The 23,638-nt window shown below is 39.3% G+C and overlaps 1 protein-coding gene across 1 annotated transcript; it reads right to left on the bottom strand.

Annotated features, from left to right (window-relative positions):
• Positions 1-1,559: 1,559 nt before the first annotated feature.
• Positions 1,560-22,549, bottom strand: SLC40A1 (solute carrier family 40 member 1). The gene is made up of 8 exons (XM_039224334.1): positions 22,184-22,549; positions 21,613-21,680; positions 16,380-16,539; positions 14,070-14,185; positions 12,891-13,017; positions 5,829-6,074; positions 4,361-5,017; positions 1,560-3,164 (listed from the first exon to the last, which is right to left on the bottom strand). Exons 1-8 carry the CDS (start codon positions 22,224-22,226, stop codon positions 2,851-2,853), a joined length of 1,731 nt encoding a protein of 576 aa, XP_039080265.1. The 5' UTR covers positions 22,227-22,549; the 3' UTR covers positions 1,560-2,850.
• Between the last annotated feature and the right edge of the window lie 1,089 nt (positions 22,550-23,638).

The following is a 23,638-nucleotide window of genomic DNA, read 5'->3' as shown; positions in this document are numbered from 1 at the left end:
ATTGCTTGTCGCTGCCCCTCTTGCTCCCGCCAACCACAGCCTGACCACACCATGACTTCCCAATGGCCTTTCCAGTGCCAATGCTCCTTTTATCATGCCTCTAGCACTGTTTTTCTGTCTTATGGTAAACAGGAAAAAAAATCTCTTATACCTTATCTTTCTTTTTTGTGGGGGTGGTGGTGAGGAGCAATGAAAGGTATATCAAGCAAGCCAGCTCTTTCAAGAAAAAAAATGGGAAAAGGTATAGTCCTTTAGGGTAATGAAGATGGCTTTCTGCATTTAGTAAGCAAAGAATGCCTATGTTGAAAAAAGGGACTTAAAAAGCACTGTAGGAAACCTGCATGGATTAAAACATGAAAAAAAATGTAATAATTTGTTTTAAACTGGGAGCAAAATACGGGACTCTTATGAAATGTAGTTACAAGCTCAGTGAAAGACAATTCTCTGGTCTCTAACCCGAGCCACTCATTGGTGTCACCTGATTGCCCCTGTAGGTATTTGAGTTTGTCCCCCTATTTAGAAACACTCCCAGACACAGGCCCAGGTCATCTGCCCCTGCCCTACTTCTATGCCTGGGGCAGTAAACAGCAAAGGCTGCCAGGCCAGTGGTGACTGGTGATTCCCCGCCCCTCCCCTCCTCTTCCTGCTCTCCACAGCACTCTGCAAAGATAAGGGAGGCAGCTGTAAAAATTCCATTGGGCTCTCCAACTCCATGCTCCTTCCTCCTACACAGGCCTCTCTCTGCAGACCCTCGATTTGTCAAAATGCCCACATGAAGAGCTGCGACCTTCCTTTGCTAATATGGTTCTATTCATTTTACAAGGTCACAGGCCTTCCATTAAGGCTGCCAACACTCAGGGCAGAACTCAGACTGCAGCTGACCCCTGTGGGAGGGAGCAGAGGGCCTGTTCAAGACAGCAGCCAACCTTAGAGGCATCTGCCGTCTGTTCAAAGGCCACAAGCAGGTCTGGAGCTCTGGCGTGCTGACAAATGTTCTCAAGGCCCCCAGTTTTAGGGGAAAGAAAAGGAGCCTCTGACTGATTAACTATGTCAGAGTCAAATCTGCATCCCAGGAAGATGCTGTCTGGGGTACAGATCAAGTGTTCAGTAAACATCTGTTGAATACAGAATGTGGCTCTGTTCTTTGGACCATAGCAGGTATCTACAACTCTCTGTCCTTAGGCCCAATTCCTAGTACTGATCCCACCGCATCTGATAGTCCACAAAGTGCTTCCACATGACTTCTCTCATTTCGCTTGGTCAGGAAAGCTGTGAGGTGGGGGGAGTTGGCTTTATAGTATCATCTCCAATTTACTGAAGATGAGATAGAATTCAGAAGGCTTAATGTGACTTCTTCAAGGTCAAGGAATGAGCACCGAGTTCATGTTTACTATATTTTTATCCAAACCACCATAAGTTATACATATGATCAGTGGGATAACACTAAGATTTATGAATTATTATGAAACTGCAGAGGAAAAAACTACCTTATCCAAAACAGATGTTCTATAACAAAAACAATATTCAATAATTGGGGAACGCAACTCAGGAAAAAAGACTCAAGATTTTAAAAATGTTTTTTATAGAAATATGTTACAAAGATTTTACAACATAGTAAATCATTATGTCATACCATAGGAAGAAGATGAAACCTTAAGAAAAAAGAAGAAAGTGCTCATAGTAACGGATCGCAGTCTCCATGAAAGTGCATAAACGGTTAAGGCAAAGTACCATGTTGGTACTGACATGTTGCAAAATGACTTGGAAAACAGTTTTTTAAAGTACAAAAGCGTTTCCTTTCCTCCATTCTTCTCAAAGACCTTTGAATGGGATGCATTTACGAACAGTCTTGCTTGACAACTGTGTAAAAATAACTCCTGGGTACAAAACAGTAAGTAAAAATGCTCCACCCGAGCACATTTAAGTCTAGATCTAATGATTTTAAAACAAAACCTTTCCAAGTGTGAGCTGGCTCTCTACATTGAATCTACCAGGCTGAAAGCTTGCTCCCTCCTGTTCCAAGACAGAGATCGTTAATGACAGCAGTATGTGAGAGCTGAATTCAGATCTTGCTCTTTTGGGTGACTTGGAGCTTCTAGCTTCTATGGGCAAACTATCAGCATATCTGAAGTCTTTATGCATTTACAGTGCTACAAATCTACAGCTTTGTTTCTACCTGCAGCTTACAGGAGAGCCATTTTATGAAGTGTTACATATGCTTACTGCAATATTTCACCATGATGATAAAGATACAAAGGTGCTCTCTAAAGTTATATACCATAAACCCTATTTGAGAATTCTAGCTAAGTATTTCACTTGCCACATATATGTAAATCCCTTATGATCAACAGGATCAATAAGAATAACACTGGTTATCAAACTCTCCTCTTCATACTTGAAGCAGAATTTGTTTTTTATAATGTGAAGATCATGCTAAAAGAAAGTAAGTTAGCTAGACTTGGATAAGAATGAATTTTAGGGAAGAATGATATATCTGAATTCTTGTACAGATAATAAATATCTCCCAAAGAATAACTTAAATCACATGACTAACTGCTCTTCATGTAAAATTTTATCTACTCCTGAGAAATAGGGAAAATCAGTGTTACCTTTCTCCACATTTAAACTGAGTTTTTCTTTTCCTTCCCCCACCCCCCATCCTTAAGTGTAAGGGAAATTAACCAGCTCATTTCCTCTGACTTACAGCTCCTAAATAGCTTCTAGCCCTCGGGGTACAACTGGGGTAAAACCAGAGAGAAACACCTAGCCATTTATTGGAATTCTGAAGTACAAAATAAGCATATGTGCTCTGTGTAATCTAGTAACAGGGACAGCAACAGTTACATGGTCTCACACAACAGATACGTTAGTTTGATTTTCATTCGTAACTTCTTTTTCCTCAGGACCACAGGCAAACATCTTGCTGCCCAGAGTTTTCTGGGCAAATCGAAAATACATGATGTGGCCCATTGCCACAAAGGAGACTGAAATCAGTACAAGCAAGCCAAAAGCTTCAGGATTTGGAGCCAGGATAACCATGATGAAATGCAGAAGATCAAGAAGATAGTTCATGGAGTTCTGTACACCATTTATAATGCCTCTTTCAGATTCAATTACATTTTCTTGCAGCAACTGTGTCACAGTTAAATCAAAGGACCAAAGACCTATGAATAAAAGATATTTGTTAAAAACTGAATTTTAATTTATAGCTTTACATTTCAGATTTACAGTTTAAAAATCTGTCAACATGTACAAAATATATTTTCATCCCTATTACTTTGAAGTCACCATGTATATATATATATTCATCATAGCCTTCCCTTTGAGAATACTTTTTCATTAATAAATACTCAGTGTTGTATATAAGTGCTGAATTACTAAATTCTACACCTGAAACTAATATTACACTGCATGTTTATTAAATAGAATTTAAATCAAAACTTAAAAAATAAAAATACAATAAATAAAATAAAATAAAGTACTGGGGTACTAGTGGCTGCAAGAAATGATTTTTTATAGCCATCATACAAAGTCTAATCTACAAACTTCTTAATTCTACTTTTCTGTGATTATTTATACTACAAAACCAAAACTCTGAAATCAGAAACAATAAATCTTACTTTAAGTACTAGTGTTTTTAAAGCTAATAGTGAATGTAATAATATACTGTTATGGTTAAAGTTTAAGGAAACTTTAAATGATTATTACATTTACTGCTTGGTTTCTAAAGCCCCTATAATAAAGCTGTCTTGCTTGAATATTAATGGTCTTTGATAAATTAATGAATGGCTTTGTATCACAAGATAAATAAGGTTTCATTTAAAGAAAAAAATTCAGGCAGAGATAATTCATCAGTATTCTATTAATGATTACTTAAGTTTTGCTTTGTAAGAAGTCTTTACACTGTGTTTCCTTCCAGAACCTATAAAATCCATTTGTTTGGCAAAGTATACTATAAATACACATAAGCTAGAGAGGCCTTTTGAAGGTTTTTTTCTTTTTTTTGAAAGCAAAAACTCACAGTCCTTTTAGTAGAAGCATAGCAATATAAAGACTCTAAATTACTAAACAGCATCTTATAGCTAATATCTTTTTTAAAAATAAATTGCATCAAGAGTAATACTTAAGATATTCATTTATTTAAAAATGTCAAGCCCTAATCATGTTTTAAGCATATGTACATATATACAAACTATATTTCAAACTATAAAATAAAAATTTCATATGTATGTAAGAATACAGAGTGAATTTTGCTTAAATTAATATTCAGGGAATATCTCAGATCATTTATTGCTGAATCTTCTGAACCCACACTGCAAAAAGACACTTTAGTTCATTAACATACAGAGAGATGACTTACCGATTCTAGCAGCAATGACGCCTGCAAACAGCAGACTGACAGACACTATGGGCACAGATTTAGGACTCATCTCTGGGACAATAGTAGCAGGGTCAGAGCCATTTGACATGTGCACTTCTGGTGTAAAAATGATTTCAGGTATATTTGTAGGTCTGATTGTGGACAATGGCTCTGCTTGAATCAACCTAGAACGGATATCTTCAAAAGGAGAAACAGACAAGTCCAAGGGGCTTCCAGGCATGAACACGGAGATCACACACAAGATCAAACAGGAAAGCTGTGCAAATCCTGAGATCAGACCAGTCCGAACCAGGCCACATTTTCTACGTAGCCAAGTAAAAGCCATGGTTCCCATTATTCCAGTTATGGCTGACGCTCCCATCAGAATACTGAGAATGGACCCACTCAGGCCCTGAGTGTAGGCGTACCCTGTGGTGATACAATCAAAGCCCAGGACAGTCATATAGAGGAAAGCAAGACCCATGCCCGCCAGAAACACTGGCTGGTTGTAATAGGAGACCCATCCATCTCGGAAGGTGCGGAAGGGCTCAGCCATCTGGGAGGCACAACTTGGCTCTTGCTCATTTTCAAGCTCATGGATGTTAGGGTCTTTCTCACCCATTAGATGAGTTCCCTCCAAGGGTTTTGGCTCAGATTCTGTTAATAAAAGACATCATTACATGTATCAGTATAATATGTATTTTCTTTTACTAATGTAAGAATTTCAGCTAAGAAACAATCGCCAAGTAGCATTTATGTTAAATAAACGAAATACTATGGATATCACAGTCTCTCACATGGTCTGTCTACCTTTCCCCACTGCCCCCCTTAGAAATTATATGAAAGAAAAGAAAAGAGAAGAAAAGAAAAGAAAAGAAAAGAAGGAAGGAAGGAAGGAAGGAAAAAAAGAAAGAAAGAAATTATACTCCCACCAAAGTAAAAGTAAATAACAGGAAAACTCATCAAATAAAAATACAGTAATTTTCTGGAAAAACACAGCATCTTATTTTCTGGGGCCCTGTTAAGATTCTATTAACCAGAAGCCCAACTCTCTCTCTCTTCTTGGGAAATGCCTACCTTCAGTCCTCATTTCCTTCTACTGTTCTACAAATGGCAATATAACTCTTCTCTTCATAGACTCAGGAATTGTCTTATTCTTTTTTTCCTCCCTTGATCTTCTAATTCTTATGGCTCAATTTTTCCCAGCCATCACCCAGTTGATTTCCCTTTCATGTCTGCTGCTCACATTAATGAAAAGGACCAGAGGTCCCATTCCAACTCCCAGAGGTCCAACCCCAAGTTGTTCCTCAGGCTGTCAAAGGCCTGGGTGTTGACTCATCTATACCAAAGTGACATATTTAGCCTCATGGAGGCCTTCCTCAGTAATAAACTGGATGAACTTTCATCTTCACCAACTTTTAAGGTCTGAACATCAGAATAAAAGGGTTGATCACTGTATTGAGCCTACCTTTATGTAAATTCAGCCGTTTCAATTCAGCTTCCTCTACTTTAGAAGCAGCTTTCACAGCTAGAGCAGGTGTTTTCTGGTAAACCTTCCAGAGCAGAAAGTACTCCACACACATGGACACTAAATTCCACCCCGAGATGAAACCACAGCCAATGACTGTAGAGCCAAAAGTCATAATCTGACCAACAGCCATGGGGGCCAAGATGTTGGTTAACTGGTCAATCCTTCGTACTGTAGCATTCATATCTATAGAGGTAGGTAAAAGACGTAGATAAATGTGCAAACCTATCAAAGAGAGACTGCCCACTTACATAATACAAACTCATAATCCAATAGTGTAGATTCCTAAAATGTAAATTTCTAAAAGCACTCAGTGAGCAAACCATTTTGATAGGAAATAATTTGTTGTTTATTATTAAGTCATATTAAGTTTGCCCCCAAAATCGTGATTTTCTCAGGACTATATAAATAAGTCTAATATCAACTTTTAAGATGAATACAATAGTGAGTGACTCTACAATCATTTTTTCAACAAACACTTATTAAACGCCTTTTATGGGCTAGGCATTATTCTATCACCATAAATAAAATAAAGAAAGAACATCTTTTGCCATGTCTTCATGGAGTTTACCTTTCCATGGGAAAAAAAAGAGTGTATCAATAAGCATATAAACATATAGCATGTCAGATGTTAATTAAATATTACAGTGAAAAATAAAGCAAAAAGGGGTGCAGGTAAAAAAAAATTTCAGTTTTCTCTTTTTTAATGTTTGTTTATTTTTGAGAGAAAGAGAACACAAGCGGGGGAGGGGCAGAGGGAGAGAATGGGAGACAGAATCTGAAGCGGGTCTCGGGCTCTGTTCTTCCAGCTTGAAGCATGGGGTTTAACCCATAAACCATGAGATCATGGCCTGAGCTGAAGTCAGATGCTTAACTGACTGAGCCACGCAGGCGTCCTGAGAAATTTCAGTTTTCAATACGGCAGGGTCAGAAAAGGACTCCCTGAAAAAAAGAGCATCACAGCAAGGACAGGACGCAGTAGGAAGAAAGAGTCAGTCCTGTGGATATCAGCGAAAAGAGAATTCCAGACCAAGGGAGGTACAAATGTCCTGGAGCAGGAGGAACAACAAGGAGGCTGGCAGGGCTGGAGCGGAGTGAGGAAGAGAAGAGGTCAGAGAGGGAGGGTGGACCCGTCTAATGAACAGGGTCTTTGTGAACGTTATATGCACGCCAGCTTTGCTAATCAATGGGTCAGGAAGACTTTGGGAGCTTTTGAACAGATAGGTCACCCAGTCTGACTTATATTTTTAAAGGTTCATTTTGGCTGCTGTGTTGTGAAAAGGCTGTAGCACAAGGGTGAGGGAGTTGGTAGATAAGAGCAGAGGCAAGAAGACAGGTAGAAGATGATGTAGCATAAACCAGGACAGCAATAATGGAAATGGGGAAACAGATGTTGGATATACTTCAAACGCAGAATCAGAAAGATTTGCAAATAGATTAGATATGGGGCGTGAGATAAAGAGGAGAATTAAGGAGGGCTCCAAAGTTCACTGTTGCTGTTTTCCTAGGCAACTACTAGAAGGATAGAGTTGCCATTTATGGAGAAAGGAAAGACTTCAGAAGAATCAGATTTGCAGCAAAAGAACAAGTATTTAGTTTAGAGATGCTGATTTTGATTGGCTACTGATAGTCAAAGGCCATATCAAGTGGGCAGTTAAATATGTCTGCAGTTTAGGGAGAAGTGTGTGCCAGATTTGGTAGTCATCAGCTGGCTGAGTTTTAACGTGAGTTTTTTTTTTTTTTTTTTAATTTTTTTAAATGTTTTTTATTTATTTCTAGGAGAGAGAGAGAGAGACAGCGTGAGCAGGGGAGGGTCAGAGAAAGAGGGAGTCACAGACTGAAACAGGCTCCAGGCTCTGAGCTGGCAGTCAGCACAGAGCCCGACGCGGGGCTCGAACCCACGAACCGCGAGATCATGACCTGAGCGAAAGTCAGACGCTTAACCGACTAAGCCACCCAGGGGCCCCTTAACGTGAGTTTTGAAGTGAAACAGGATGAGGCCAACCAAGGGATGGAGTGTAGATCCAGAAGAGATAAGATCTGAGGACAGAGTCCTGGGCATGTCAATGTTTAGAGGTCAGGAAGATGAAGAAGAACTAGCAAAAGAGGAGAAAACCCAGAATGGTGTGGTATCCTAGAAGCTGTGGGGCATCACTGTTTCTAAGAGGGGGTAATCAACTGGCAAGTGCTGCTGATAGGTCAAGGAAGATGAGGACTAGGAGGAAGCTCTAGATTGGTCACATGTAAGGTACTGGGGGCTTCAAAGAGAGTAGTTCTGGTAGAGCAGTAAGCACAAATGCCTGACTGAAGTTGGTTTAAGAGACTGGTGTCAATTCCAGGAGATACCATTTATATTATATTTTTAAGGCAGTGGCATTCCCTGGATTCACAATGTAAATGTTGCTCCCCCCCACCCCAGCCCCTCACCAGCATCATGAAAAGCAAAGTCCTGACCAGGGAGAGGAACTAGAAAGAGTGAGCACAGACATCTTTTTAAGTTTTTCTGAGAAAGGAAACAGTGAAATGGGGTGGTAGAGGGGTAAAACAAGGTAAAAATGTTTACTAGCAAAATTATTGCACATTTATATGCTGTTGGGGAGGATACTGTAGATGAGAAGAGATGGAATCTGAACCAACATAAAAGTGGAAAAGTTACTCTTAGATGGGAGTAAAACCATCAACATGCACAAAAGTACAGACCACATAAGTGGCTGCAGGTGGACGTGATGGGGAGAGCATGTGTAACTTCTTGTTTCTTCTACTCTCTCAGTAAAGCACAAAGCAAGGTCATCAGTGAAAGTGAGGATGGGAGAGGAGGTATGGAATGTTTGAGGAAGAAGGAGAATGTGAGACCTACTCCTCTAAGGAAAGAGGAAGGAGGAGAGGTCCACAGAAAGTAGTATGACCACTTGGCAGCATGAAAGGGTAAACCTGAACCCAATGGTCATAAACTTTAAGTGCAAACAGTGAGCAAAACTGTCCATTTTTCTCTGGCCGTGTTCTACTGGAGAGCAGCAGAAGGAGGGGAGGCCAAGTGAGCTGAGGGTATACGCTAGGAGGTGATCATATGTGGTCAGAACGTCTAACTTGGAATTTCAGCTGAGTAAGGAAGGGAGACAAGAGTGGTCACAGACGGTGACAATGACCTGTAGGTGACAACCAGACTGGAAGATTGCTGGGGCGAGGGTACGAGAAGGGAATGAGCTGGAAAGACAGGAGGTGCCAATTCAAGGCATGAATGTCTAAGATTAAGATTATGGAGGGGGAGGTTTTAGTGGTGATGACCAAGTCTAGGACATGATAACAGGAACATAGCTAAATCAGAGTGGAGGACAACATGAATAAAAGACAGGAAGTCAAGAAAATGACTAATTTTCTTATTCTCTATCTCAGAGTGGAACCAATGAGAGAAATCCTTATCAATCATGCGGGGCTCCTCAAAGGAAAAGCAATAGATGACTAATAAGTGCATTAGCAGAAAATTGTCTTTATTCCTTCTCTAATTCTTCCTGGTCCTCAACTGCCTTCCAATTAGTCCTATGAGTGTATAATGCTTACATGATAACAGGGGAACTTTGACACATTTCACCTTTCACTTGAGAGGCAAAGGCAGTTTTCATTGATCTCCCATATGACCCTTTTTGCAGAGACTTTGCTAACTTCTATCCCACCCTCAAAAAATTTCCAACTCAGGTGCTAACAAAGAATTGATTTAAATAACTCAATATTTTGATTCCCCAAATAGGGTACTAGTGAAAATATACACATATTCTGAATGAAAACCCCCGAATAAAAGCAAAATTAATTCAGTTAAAATGATCTGTTATTTTTTTCACTTCCTCAGTTTTTAAGTGCTCTGGAAGCTTCCTAATGCCACCAATTTCAATCTTTATTATACTTAGGAAGCTAATAATGTTTGTGTGTGATGCAATATCAGTAACCAGCTTTCATGTTTCAGAAGCAGAATGAACTATATAATGATTTTTTAAAAAGACCTACTCATTTCACAAGTAACAGGCTAGAGAAGAATCAGTCCTCTGAATATGCAAACACATCCCTTTTGTAAATTTCTATTTATGCTTATGTAAACACACATGTGTGCTCATTTAATTCCAATTTAACTATTTTCAGCTGCAGCTGAGGCACAGACCATGACATTAAATAATGACTTGCTATTATTAAGGGTATATAAAGTCTCATAGGATAATAATAATAATAAGCAGACCTGCTGAGCAAATAGCAGGTAGTGGGTCTGTCTACCTTAAATACGAAATCAATTTTTAGTCAGTAGAGTTCAAATAAGAAATTTATCGGCCATCTTGATCAAGGTAACCAGATGTTGCTTTAGGAAGGAGGATCAAAACAAAACAAACAAAATACCTCAGAAGCTATTAATAGAGTGGTTAACAAAGAAAATAGGGAAGGAAATAAAACAGATGGAATAAAAAGTCTGGGAAACGAAACGAGTTTCAAACAGGTTTGACAGGCTAAGGGTCATGGCACAACAGACTGCTTTAATAAAACACTAAACCAAGTACCTAGGCAAATTAGCTGACAGATTATTTACCAGTATTTATGTAGAAAAACAATTCCTTTTTCTGGTGTTCTCCAAACTAGATGGTAACAGCTGTGTTTGGCCTGATGCCACCGAAATTCTAAAATTTTTTAACCTTCCAGGGAAAATTTCTCCTTTTTTTCCCCCCTTCAGTGATACTGAACCTATTCTGAAATCAAGAAACACTGCGGTAAGGGAATGGGAACAATCAGCATCCAGCTCACCACCTCTCCTCCCGTGGACACGGCCTTTGCCCGTCACAGACACGTACGCACGAGGCGCACACAGGTTCAGCATCCCTGTCCAGTCCCCTGCTCGGGTTTGTAACAGTTTTCGCTGGTGACCTCACAACTCACCCTGCACAGACAACACACACGATTTCTGATGGGACGAGGGGTGTCTGCATGCAGGGACCCAACCTCAGAGGTGACTAATGTGGCAGGTACTTTTCCTCTCGGCGTGTACTTTTCCCCTTCTCTAATTTTCCTCCCTCCTCCTCCTCCTTTCTGTCTGTTCTACAATTCTGCCATATAGCAGAAATAGCACCAAAAAGTTGATGGTTAGATGGACCCTTGATGACCTTCTGAACTAAGAAAATTTCTATCCTATTTTGAAGCATGGTTTTAATTAATGTTTTAACAAATGCTGAAGAAAGACAACATGGAGGTTTTCCCTCACGAGGCTACTAACCAGCAATACTAGCTGAATGCAGAAAAGCACCACTTGCTAAAAGCTAATTCACAGCAGACAAAAGTTCAGTAGGCAGCTTACTTCCTTTCCTAAACTTGAGAAATTCCAGAAAGTTAGAAAACAGATTGGTTGGCCTAGATTCTCTCACTCTACAATTATTCCTGATAATAAAGAAGGGCAGCTGAGAAATGGTCATATTTTTCTTACTGTTCTGGGACATCAAAAAGCCCACGAAGTTATATGGAATCTTTGGTTTTTATTTATTTATATATGTATTTAGAACAAATTGTAAATTCTGAGGAATTTTCACTTTACTCAGGACCTTTTTTCCCCCAGCCTATACAGACTTCGCAGAGTCAAAATGAGTTTAAAAATTCAGATTAAGGGAAAGAAGATCATTTTAAAAGCCAACTTTCCCCTCCGAATATACTCTACAGGTCTTTTTGTACCCTTTGAATTTTAAAACATGGACAACTATGACATACTTAAAACAGTATGTGAAGAAGAGAAAGTTAATAATGAGAAAACATACAAAAAAAGACAAAGCCTTATAATTCAATGTGACAAAAAGAGACATGGAATTATTTCCTATTGGTAAACTACAGGAAGAAAAAAAAATCAATGAGAATCACTACTTTACCTCTAGAAACAATGTCCTGTGGTATACTCACATGTGCTAAATTCATCCTATACATACACCATCCTCTAAACTCACCGTGGTATTTGTCTCAATTATAAATAACACTGCTACAACAAAGTGATGATTTGAGCAAATTCTTCTCTTTCTTCCTTTAGACCTTCCACACATTTTATTTTCCTTCTCTCACTACCTCCTTTCCATTTTTTAGCCACGTGGCCCAAACAAAGTTGCTTGCTATCCCCAACACCTAATCTTGCCTTCTGTGTCCTGGGATAAGCCATTTAAATCATCAGCGATCGTTTTCTTGTCTGTCAGGATGTTTGGGCAACAGGTTTGTGATACCCATTATCTCAATGACTGGCAGAACTGATTGAGCTGATCTCATCAGTGGATAGATGTACCCTTCCTCCTAAACCCTGTGTAGCTATCAATCCAATGTGTGTCTGTGTCAGGGGCCAGGTAGGGAATATTGGGTGAGGTGAGTTAATCTGAGGACAGGTCATGCGGCAGTAACAGGACATGCTGCTGTGTAAGCATTCTTTAGTCTGCCTCTGGCCTTGTATATATGTTTCCAATGGACAACTAAGATTTATAAGTTTCTTGAAAACCATATTCTGTCCTCAACTTCTTTAGTATTTGTAACAGCAATTCTACTGCATTATATGTAACATAATAAAAGTTACAGACTATAACTTTAAAGTTGAAGGAATTCACTACTAGAGTCCCTTTTAAAACTAATGTTTCCATTTGGTTTGGTGAAAAATAAAATCCTGTAAGTACTGGTCATACTACCATGGTACGACTGAATCAATTTTAGGTCAGATTTTCACTGCTCTAAGCATTAAGTAAACATTTAGAGATGTGAACAGAATTTAAAAGAAATGCTCTTCCATCTGCCAGGTTTACATACAATGAAAGTTCACTAACCTATAAATTAACTTCATAACTGTGAGATAAATCACTGCACTGAGACTGGTGATAAGACTGCATTTTCAACATATGGAAAATAATTTTCAATTAAAACACCCAGAAGACAAGGCTTAACCCTAATTTACTGCCTCTGACATAAAGTGAATCCTCATATAACCCATTACATTAAAAGAGAAAACCAAATTACCTGCTAATTTGCTTCTGTCTCCTCCTGCAACGACGACAATCCAGTCCCTTTGGATAGTGATTGCAGTAGCAGTACTGGCCAAATTCGCGATATTTGCAATAGTGATGATCAAGATGTAACAGGAAGTCTAAGAAATTACAGGAAAAAGCTGGCTTAAAATGGCAGTTTTACCACACAGTACCTACACTTCACCATACAATGTAGTTTAAAATGGTCTTGGGTGGCTATAATAAAATTTTAAGCTCATTTCATAAAACCATAAGGAATCATTTTACTTTATAGACATGAAACAATAAATACCAGTAGTCAAGTTAAAGGACATAGTATCTTCCTAATACAAATCATCTGTAATACACAGAGTACAAAAAATTATAAAAACCATGTACACATTTACGTGACAGTTATCATAAAGTATTAACATAGCAGCCATTTTTAATTTCTTCCCAAAAAACCTCTCTTGGAAAAAACACTAAAGGGGAAGAGAGAAGTCTTGCATTTAAGTCAGAGTTATGACACTTAAAGTTATGACACTTTCTAGATGTCATAGCATGACAATGGTCAATCAGCTAACATCGCTTTGTCTAATTTTTTCATTAACAAAATAAAGGGAATACACTAGAAGATTTCCAATGTCCTACCTGGCTTTGAAGCCCTACAATATCAGTCTAAATATATAAGAAGATTCAATAGTGACATTAGATCCATTATTTTCCACCCCCCGCATCTTTCTCTTTTTTCCATCAAGCTATCATGAGACCATAGTGTGAGAAGTTATGTAGTCCATGATCCCAAACACAAATACCAATTATTGAAGGAACACAATTATGACAAATTAATAAATATGGAGATAACATTTCTCATATAATGTGAACAAATTACAGGTTAGTGGCTGAAAATGAATTGACACCTGAATTATATAATAAACTTTTAGAAATACTACTAAAAACAAGAAAAATAACAATAGGACAAAATTAAAATTAAAGCAATATTTAATGAGTGCCTACTATGGGCAAACAAGCAAAAACAAAATACAATAAAAACTATAGAGGGTATTAAAGAGGACACAGAAGGTCAATAGTGTCTTTGCAAAAAGATACTCCCTAGTCTCAAAGGGTTTTCATTTTTTACCACTAGCAGATGTTCTATTTTCTGCCATCAAGAATCTTACTGAGAACTTACAAGAACCCATCCATGATACATGGTCAGAAGCTCGTTTTTATGTAAGAAAACCATCATCAGAATGATTCCACATAGGATGACCGAAACATTCTGTACCACCAGCGAAGTCTGAGCCACTGTACAGAGGGAGAAACAGTGTTCACTATACCAAAATATCACAATGGCCCCATTTTTGCCCACACCTCCCTGTTCTACTACATTAATGCATATGCAGATTACTACAAGAAAAAATATTCCTGAAGTGAATCCTGAGTCAACTGTTTCCAGTAGGACCCACCATATCACACCAGACCAGTAAAACTCACAGGAAGCCTGAAGTATTCACCATTTTCCTATTAGTTGAAGCCATTCATAATGACAATATTTTCATTTAATTTATTCTCTTGAAAGTTTACGGTCATAAACAGAATTGTATTACATAGACAAGATCCATCTTTGAGTTTTTTGCTGCTTATGCTAAATTAATACCATGTAGGAAGTCAGAGAAGAGGTTAAGGAAGAAGCCATGGAATCCAAAAACTCCTAGAGTAGGCTGAATATGGTAAGATAAGATGGTATGGATATATAGGAAAGATACGTAAAATTCACCAAGAATAAAGCAGCAGTGTGTTCCGCTGGGCATTCTAATGCTATATGCTACTGCTATGAAATTCTAAGCAACACCTTCCCTTGCAGAAAATGCCCTCTTCCTTAAAGTCTGGCACCCATGTAGATAACACACTGCAGTAAGGACTAACTATACCAAGTAAGGATACCCACAGTCTCATATGTAGTCTTTTTTCTGCCACTCACCAGGGTAGGTGATCTAGGACAGGACACGTAATGTCTCTTATGTCTGTATCTATAAGGTGAGGATGATGATATATACCTGCCTTCTTTACAAGGTCAATATGATGCTCAAATAAAATGCTCATGAAAGCACTTGAAAAATACAGGGAGTTGTACATGTAAGTTATAATTATTGCTCTGGTCTTTAAGGGAAGTAAAGCTCATTCTGGCTTGGAAGGTCATATAAAAGCCTCAACCAAACTGCTTTCTGAAATTAGTTTGGAGTAAACTCCCAACATAGAACTCATTCCTCCACTGCACAAGGATTAAATACAAACTGCATGAAGTTTCTAGGACCCCACCAACCAGAAGAAGGAAAGATACAGAAACAGATAATTGTAAAAGTGTAAGTACACTAGCAAAGGTATTGACAAAGCCTTCTGAGAGCAGAGGAAGAAATGATTCAATCAGTCCAGAGACATGAGAAATTTTCATAGAAGGTGACATGTGAGCTGATTTCATGGGATAAATGGGAGGTTGCTATCCCACCTCACACTAACTGAACATTCTTTCCCAACTTAGGAGTCCAATGCTCAACAACTGTTAAGGTTAAAAGGTCTCTGAAATGTATAATATTCCTGTGTTCCTATAAATAATGATGTAAACAACCAGGATTTTTTTTTGTATACAAAACTTAGTTCTATATGTGTTCTGGTCTACCCATTCTAGGAACAGATAAATGTCCATCTTAACCATTTCACTAATAGCATCAAGTCCTAGAATTTGAAAATCCAATTTGCTCTCTATCCAGGGGCAGTCATCCTTCAATGAAAGAAACTTTCATTTCAATCTTTCTCCAATGTCTAAGACAGACTTGGCCAGGTCTTAGCATTATCAACTGTACAATCCAGGAAAATTGTGACCTGACTTATTATCTGGATTGCCCTTATATTCTGCACAGTTGACCTGTTTAATCACATTCTCTCTTTCCTATATAAAACTGAATGATTTCAGTACTAATGCTCTAGAATAAATGTCAATATATTATCTTTCTTCTTTTTCCCCTCCAAAATTTATAATTCAGTTCTCCATGATCCAGACTCAAATATTCTCTCTTAAGTCTACAGTTTCCAACTCCCCTACACACACCTCTATAGAAAACACTGTGACCCAAAGGACAGACTTCAAAGCTGTCCCAGGAACACCACACTGACAGACTCCAGTGCTAGTCATGGTGCGAAAGAATCCCAGAGTTAAGTAAACTTTTAATGTTTAACATGGTTCCCAGAAAAGAACTATGGTGTTAATTATTAACATCTGAAATTTATGAATAGCCAAAGATCCAAAAAAAAATCTATAAGCTGAATATCTTGGCATTCCAATTTTTTACAGAAGCCCCAGGAACCTTCCATGTAGAAGTGCTGACACCGATCATCCCATTGCTAAGGGGGGCAAGCAGACACACAGTGGGTCAGTCAGTGCTTTCTCTTTAGCTCAGGCATAGGTCCCATAAATTCAAAGCCTTAGTTTACCGCTACTCACCTTTAAGTCTGGAATTCTTATCCACCCAATCACCAATGATGGCTCCGAGGACCAGAACAGACCCGGCCACCACCAGCCCGTAGACTGCAGTCAAGAGGAGGCTGTTTCCATAGAGCTCTACCAAAAACACAGACACGGCAAAGTGCCACATCCGATCTCCCTTTAATAAGAAAAGAGAAAATGTTTTGATGAAATTATTTTTATTCCCCAGTCACTTATACTCAGGAAGTTGCTCCCTTATCAAAATGTCCTTTCTGGATACACCATGAGATTTTTCCGAGTCATCAATTAACTCTGAATTGAATACAGGTTAGTGTTAAAATCATCCATCCTGGTTCAATGGAAAATATTCTGGGCCATTTACTAAGTAAACCCCCAAAAAGCATGATATTAATGAAACACGCATACTCTTTATCATTCTAGAAAAAAAAATGTAGTCTCCACACCAAAGAAGGTTTTTTGAGACAAAACTTCTTCCCTTTGTGTCAGGTTTCTACCTGGGCCTGGAATTTACCTTTTCTGATTTGAGAGGCACAAAGTAGTTTGCTACTGAATCAGAGTGAAACTACAGTATAGTTCACAAACATTCATATGCTTTGAATGTCAAGAAAAAGCTAGTTTCCCAATTTGTAAACTGAAAAGAATTAACTGTATGATCTTAAAGTTTCTTTCACCTAAACTTTCTAAAATCTAGGCTCTATTTCAGCAATAAATTTCAAAGTTGAAAAATGGTAGACTCAGAAAAATGAAATTAATATTGGAAAAAAGTTAATATGGACAAATTCTGGTACCACATTTACAAAAATGTCAGAAATAAATTCATAAGCAGCTTTTTATTTGAACATTTTAATACAGATTGGTTTGGAAAGGGTCAAAAGACTACTTATTTTTTCACTGTAGAGTATACAGGAAACTTTGGAATTCATTATGGCAAAATGTAAAATAATGAAAATTTTTAAATGAGTCAGGTAAATTAATGTGTAAGAAATCTATAAGGGGCCTTATCATGAGATTTTTGGCTCCGTCTCAGACCTCTGAGTTAACATAAAACAGGACAATTATCGTAATCTATCCCTGGAAATCACTATAGGAAACTAAATTTCCAGGCTAGGCTCCTTATGGATTTGATGCTATATGGAAACATTAGAGTCCTAGTTCTTTCCAGAGTTTCTTAACATCTGCTTGATAAATTTAATGTATTAGGAGCAAAGTATTATCTTGGTATATCAAATGATTTTGAAAAATTTAATAAAGCCAAGACAACAATCCTATGCATTCAAAATTTTAAATTGATACAGATATAAAACAGCAATCATTTACAACAAACTTCAAATAGATGAGTACTTTTCCTGGGAATGATTTTACCCTCCAGGGATCACCTGGCAGTGTCTGGAACTGTTTGGGGTTGCCACAACTCTGGGGCAGGGAGTAGGGGTATTACTGGAATCTACAATGCATAGCACAATCCCCCAAAGAAGTATCCAGCCCAAGATGGCAATAGTGCCAAGTTAGAGAAACCAAAGAGGATTATGAACATAATTTAGAAATGCAATTCAAAATTAAGAGAAGATTAGGGCCTTGCTGAATGGGGTGGATATGGTCAAGTAAATCTTACAACAAACAGTGGAAGCAAAATGTCTGAAAGATTGATTCTAACTTGATGGCCTGGAATGTGAGCTCTAGAACATTCTGAATTCTCAAACCTCAGTCCAGTGTATGGCCCAGGTTAAATACACAACAAATAACTATGGAATCAACACAGGAGTGGATCTGCAGTGAATCCCAGTTGTGAATGAGTAAATATAGAATAAGTAGGGAAAACCTAGAGTGATTTATCAATAACATTGTTCTGGTACATTAGATTTGTTCTGCAAATGTTCAAAGGTTTGAGGATTAATCAGTACCATAATTCATATTTCTGACACAGCTTTTGTTTGTGTTGATAATAGTTTTTCTACTTAAATTAAGTAGAAATTGTTTAAGTTTCAAATACCAACGTACTAAATGATTAAAACTGTATGATACACACATACAATTTGTTTGAAACCAATAAAAAGACAAATTTATATTAAGATAAAGAGATCAATAAGAATAACAAACTGTTTTCTCAACCTTTAACAGGAGAAGCAAATCTACATTTGGGAGGGAGAGGGGAGGTACTTTATCTTCATCTCCATTCCTCTGAATAGCTCCCAAAGAGAAGACAAAAAAACACAAAAATGCCCTAAATGATAAGTTGCCTCCAGGAGTGAATTTCTTTTCTTACCATAAGGAATAAAAAATAATACTCTATGACTATTGTTTCTTTCTTTCCTTTTTTTTCTTAACTCCTACTTTTTATCCAAAAGAATTTTAGATCCCTCTACAGCAGGCTGTCAAAACAAGTGCCACCTAATGAAGACTTTCTTGCTTGCTTATCCTTGTATGGCATGACACCTCCTTGATGGAGGAATGAAACTGCTCTGATTATCCCAATTTTAAAGGCCTTAAACTTTAAGAGACAACAGATTCCACGCTCATGAAGCCCAGAATCAGGCAAAGTCTAAGTAAATGTTGACCAAGTACAATTTCAAGCCCACCCATTCCTTCCTTACATCCATTTCCTGTCCTCCCCTGTGCTCTCACTGTACTTTGATGATTTGTTTACATGTCCATCTATCCCCAGTGGGCTGAAAGCCAAGGGCCAACTGAGTATCTGTGAATGAATGATCAGTCATTAGTCCACTTACTACTTATGGAAAGCTACGATAACCCCAATCCTATGGCAAGCACTAGAAACTCTGCAGTACACAAAAATCAAAGTCCAAACTTTCCCACAGCTTGCATCTCAGTGAGCAGAGACCAGAAACAAACCTAGAACAGGTCAAATGGTATAAATGCTACGAGGGAAAATAAAGCAGCTTGAGCAGGAAGGTGGCATTTGGCATTAAGTAGTCAGAGACTTCTCTGAGTAGAGACCTGAAGTAAGGGCTGGAGTCATGCAGACATCTGGGATATGGATGAAGACGGTCCAGAGGATAATGACATATGATATAAGCAACTGGCCACCCTTTTCCACTGCTTTACACTGTTGGTTATCCTTTTGTGACTGGATACATTTTTCAAAGCCCATACTAAATCAAATTCCATGCTCCTGGACATCAAGACCCAGTTCTTACAGTACTTTGCATTCTGAAAGTATAGAGTAAAATGTACTGATCTACTGGCAGACAGAAACAAAGCCAGAAATAAAAAGCATTCAACCCCACACAGATATAACCTTCTACCCTAATACTTCTATTTTCAGTGTACAGGAAACTATGATTTGGTACACACACACACACACATACACATTCTGTTCTAATAAAATCAGGCAGTATCAACCAGGAGACAAAACTGAAGGCAGATTTATCCAGTGTTAGTGAGAATTCATTTCTCTTTTGTACTCTTTTGCAATAAGGTGTAAAACTCCACTAAACCGTATATGGTTGTAGTTGCTTGTTTGGGTTTTTTTTTTTTAAATCCGACTTTCCACAAGAACTCCCTTTGCTCAACATACTGTAAGATTGGGATAAGTGTCTGCCACTTTTCTTGTGGGGCTTTTAATTAACACGATAAAAAAATCCTCTGGGAACAACTATAGTTACACTTTTTTGGCAAATCTGACCTCACAATCTAACAACAAAAGGTCACAGAAACATTAAAGATAATGAGTATTTACAAGTGAGATACCTCATTCTCCTAAGAGATAGGTCCAGACCACAAGATGGAAATGTCAGATACAACCTGTATCCTTTATTTTTGGTTTTTAAAATACTTACAAGTATTTTTTAAAAGTACTGAATTAAATGGAAGAAAAACTATCGGTTTAGGTATAATTAAGAGTAGTTTCACTAGATTTCTACTTAGAATCATCAGCTATTGAAAACAAAGCAAACTCACACTGATTCAACTTTGTTTAGATGTATTTGCAGAGTCATCCTTGTCTAAGCCTCTGGGGAGATAGGAGCCAGCCTTTCTAAAAACCCATCTTTGAACTGCTATTTCTTAAAGAGCTGATAACCTAGCTTAATAATTTTCCAAGGGCATGGGTACAGGTTTCTTCATAGAATAGTTTGCATTCATGTCTTAAGGATGATCCAACAGAAGCTTCCAATTTAAAAAATACTATTCACAAAATTCACCCTAAAAATTCTCTCTCCTTGTGAGAATTTTTAAAATTAAAAATCATATAGGAGGCGTATGTAGAATTTACTCAGATACTGCTTTTAAAAAGAACAACTGTTTAATTTGAAAGATTCTAATCATTCATCAAACACACACATACAGCATCCTTTTGGGATTAATTCTTTTTTGGGATTTTGATGAAGGAAGCCAGGCCCATAGAAACACTGGCTGTCTTCTAGGACCATACAGGAATTTAGAGAAAGAATTATGAATTGGATGCTGATTTTCATTGGATGATGGTTTTTAAGACAGCCTGACAGGCTCAATAAACATCTACCAACAGAAAACAGTTTTTTTTTTTTAAACTTATCTATTTTTGAGAGAGAGAGCACACAAGAGTGAGGGAAGGGCAGAGAAAGAGAGGGACAGAGGATCCAAAGCAGGCTCTGTGCTGACAGCAGAGAGCCCCATGCAGGGCTTGAACTCACAAAACCACGAGATCATGACCTGACTCAAAATCAGACCCTTAACTGAATGATCCACCCAGGCACCCCCAGCAGATAACATTTTAAAGCCAAGATTTTTAGTCACTCAGATATTTGTTCTTGGTGCCAATTATATTTAAATTAATCGTAGAATGCTATTTTGAGCCTAAATCAGTCACTCCACTATACTACTGTATTTTCATAGGGCAGCATGCTGGAATTTATCATTTTAAAAAAGAAGAAAATGTAGAAATAGCTTAAATGTGAAGATTCATGAGACATTTATCCATTTTTAGTAGCAAATATTAACATAAGCCTAGTAATGCAAAATACAATTTATAAGCAATGCAAATATTCCTGTCCTTCTATCTTTTGATAGTTGCTAATCTACATTAAGTATGTTAATTAAATAGCATTTACTAACACCTATGGAAAAACATCTTTGTGAAAATAACTTTTTCATTAGAACATGTGTATTTGTATGATTTATTTCTTTAGCTGCATGGCAAACCTGGAAGGTGGCTTAACAAAATTGATCCGATTGAAAGGAAACAAGAAATTATGCAAGTATGTCGTAAGAATTACTGTACATTGTCACTTACCCAAGTAGACAGAGAATGACCAAGGTAGAGAAGGAATTTTGCAGAGGTCAGGTAGTTTGCTAAGGATCCTGCAAATAGACACACAGAAGAGTCCGTGGATAAAAAGCATATTTAGGTCACTTAAATGAGCTGAGGTTGGAATACTTATTCATTTTCTCCTAATTAACACGACTATTAAAAATTAATTTGTGGGACAAACCATGACCATTTTACCAAGTCACCTAGGAACCAATGTGTCCAGTATGCTTAGCACCACTCGCTTCAATTCACCACGATCTATTATTGGTCAATAACTGTAAAACCTCACCCACGGTTAAGAAAGCTCTTGTTTCAACATTCTTTAACTCCACTTTTTTTTTTTTTTTTTTTTGAACAAAACAATTCAAACTTCCCGGTCTACTCCTCCTTGTTTGCGTGCAAGCCCTTTCCCCACAACCTGCAATTCCTTTCTTCCTCGACCCTCCCCCAAAAGGAGTCCCAACACTGCGATTAACAGCTGAGCCACATTCCCCCAAAACCTGCGCGGAGCGGCTGGCCTCCACCGCCCACCACCCGAGTTAGGTCAACTCACCGCAGCATCCTCTCTGGTGGTTTTGCTCCCTTGCCTTGGTCATGACCCCAGGCGCCCCCCGCTTGCTCTTTTGCTGCTGCAGCTGCCCTCGATGAGGTGCTTGTTAACAGGAGTGCAAGGAACCGAGGAGAGCACCGCTAAACACACCACAGCCTTACGCCAAAAGACCCCAACGTCTACTAGGGCAGAGAACAAAAGAGAAACGGCCCCGGGGTCTTCTTTTAATCTTCTTTCCAAACTTAGCTAACACTGTAGCTGAAGTTGGAAAGGCAAAGCCTTATGGAAGCGGGTGGGAGGCTTCACAGGCCGTGCGAGCCGGACCCTGCACCCCGCGCCGCCGCCGCCACCACAACCCGCGCGGCGCAGCCCTGCACACTTATACGGGGCCGGGGCGGAGCTCCCTTCGGCCGCAGGCTCGGGGCCGCCCCCTCTCTCTCTCAGGGCCAGCAGGGCGTCCCCGCGGCGCGGGGCCAGGCGCCCGCCGCCCTCACGCGCCGTGCCGCCCTCCACGCCCTTCCCTGGAGGAGTCGCCAGACCACGGCGCGAGTGGCCACCTGGCCACAAACAACCTGCGCGGCCTGCGAGGGCCCTCGCCCCGCGAACTGCTCAGGCCGGGGTGTTCGCCCCCCGGGAGGCCGCAGGGTGGCGGGGTAGGGGAAGACGGAGCATGGGCCCCGCGGGACCGACGGATCGGGGCCCAGCGCAAAGCGAGCCGGCCGGTGCAGGAGGAAAGCACCGGGTACCTGCAGTTTGGGAGAGAGGGAGGCCGCTGGACCTTCCCTGTGCAAACCTCCTTCCCAGGCTTGGGAGTGGGGGATTATTACTTTTTAAAACGAAAATCATTTTTAATATAGGAACTAAATAAATATAATCCACGGAGGCTACTTTCTGGCCTTTCCATTCCGGCCCACCTGTGGCAGAGAGTATCTTTTCTTCCCGGGACTACTGAATGGGGCTTCTCTCAAAGAACAAGAATCAAAACGCAGGAAAGGGCACAAAGACCAGAGTTGAGCTCTCTCCAGAGGAGTAAAGGGAGGGTAGGAAAAGTCAAGACCCTCAGCGTGTTAAGGATCCACCCCCAGCCCAGAACTTGAGTCTTTGAATCCTTCCTGGAGATGCAGCAAAGAGGAAGGAGGCCAGAGGTTTCCCTTAACCATCCTTCCTTCTTCCTCATCACCTCCCACTCCCCCCACCCCCCATCTCTTCCCCACCTCTCCTCCAAATGCCCCAGTATCTGACAAGCAGTTACCAGGAATACCGGTTATCCCAGTTGTGTCCCTGGGTCTGTACCTGTGCAGATAAAGCCATTCGGTGGCCTCCTGAAGTAGCAGATGAATGATTCTAAAGAACACCAGGCTTCCATGAATTTTACACTTTTTTTCCCCTTCAGGGCCGAAGCCCCAGTGCACACCAGACCCTATTTAGCCAGACAGTTAGTTACCTTACGTTTCTCAA

Source organism: Hyaena hyaena, unplaced genomic scaffold, assembly GCF_003009895.1.
Source record: "Hyaena hyaena isolate Hyena2069 unplaced genomic scaffold, ASM300989v1 scaffold_1600, whole genome shotgun sequence".
NCBI lineage: Eukaryota > Metazoa > Chordata > Mammalia > Carnivora > Hyaenidae > Hyaena > Hyaena hyaena.
The sequence above is the reverse complement of the archived record's forward strand: the minus strand, read 5'-3'. Positions and strand labels throughout refer to the sequence as shown.

Coding starts and splice junctions, on each gene's coding strand:
- SLC40A1 (XM_039224334.1), bottom strand. CDS start 22,226: ATGACCAAGGCAAGGGAGCAAAACCACCAGAGAGGATGCTGCG. Junction 6,075..12,890: donor AGACAGAAGCAAATTAGCAG/GTAATTTGGTTT, acceptor CTACCTCTATAG/ATATGAATGCTACAGTACGA. Junction 3,165..4,360: donor CGTCATTGCTGCTAGAATCG/GTAAGTCATCTC, acceptor TTTTATTCATAG/GTCTTTGGTCCTTTGATTTA.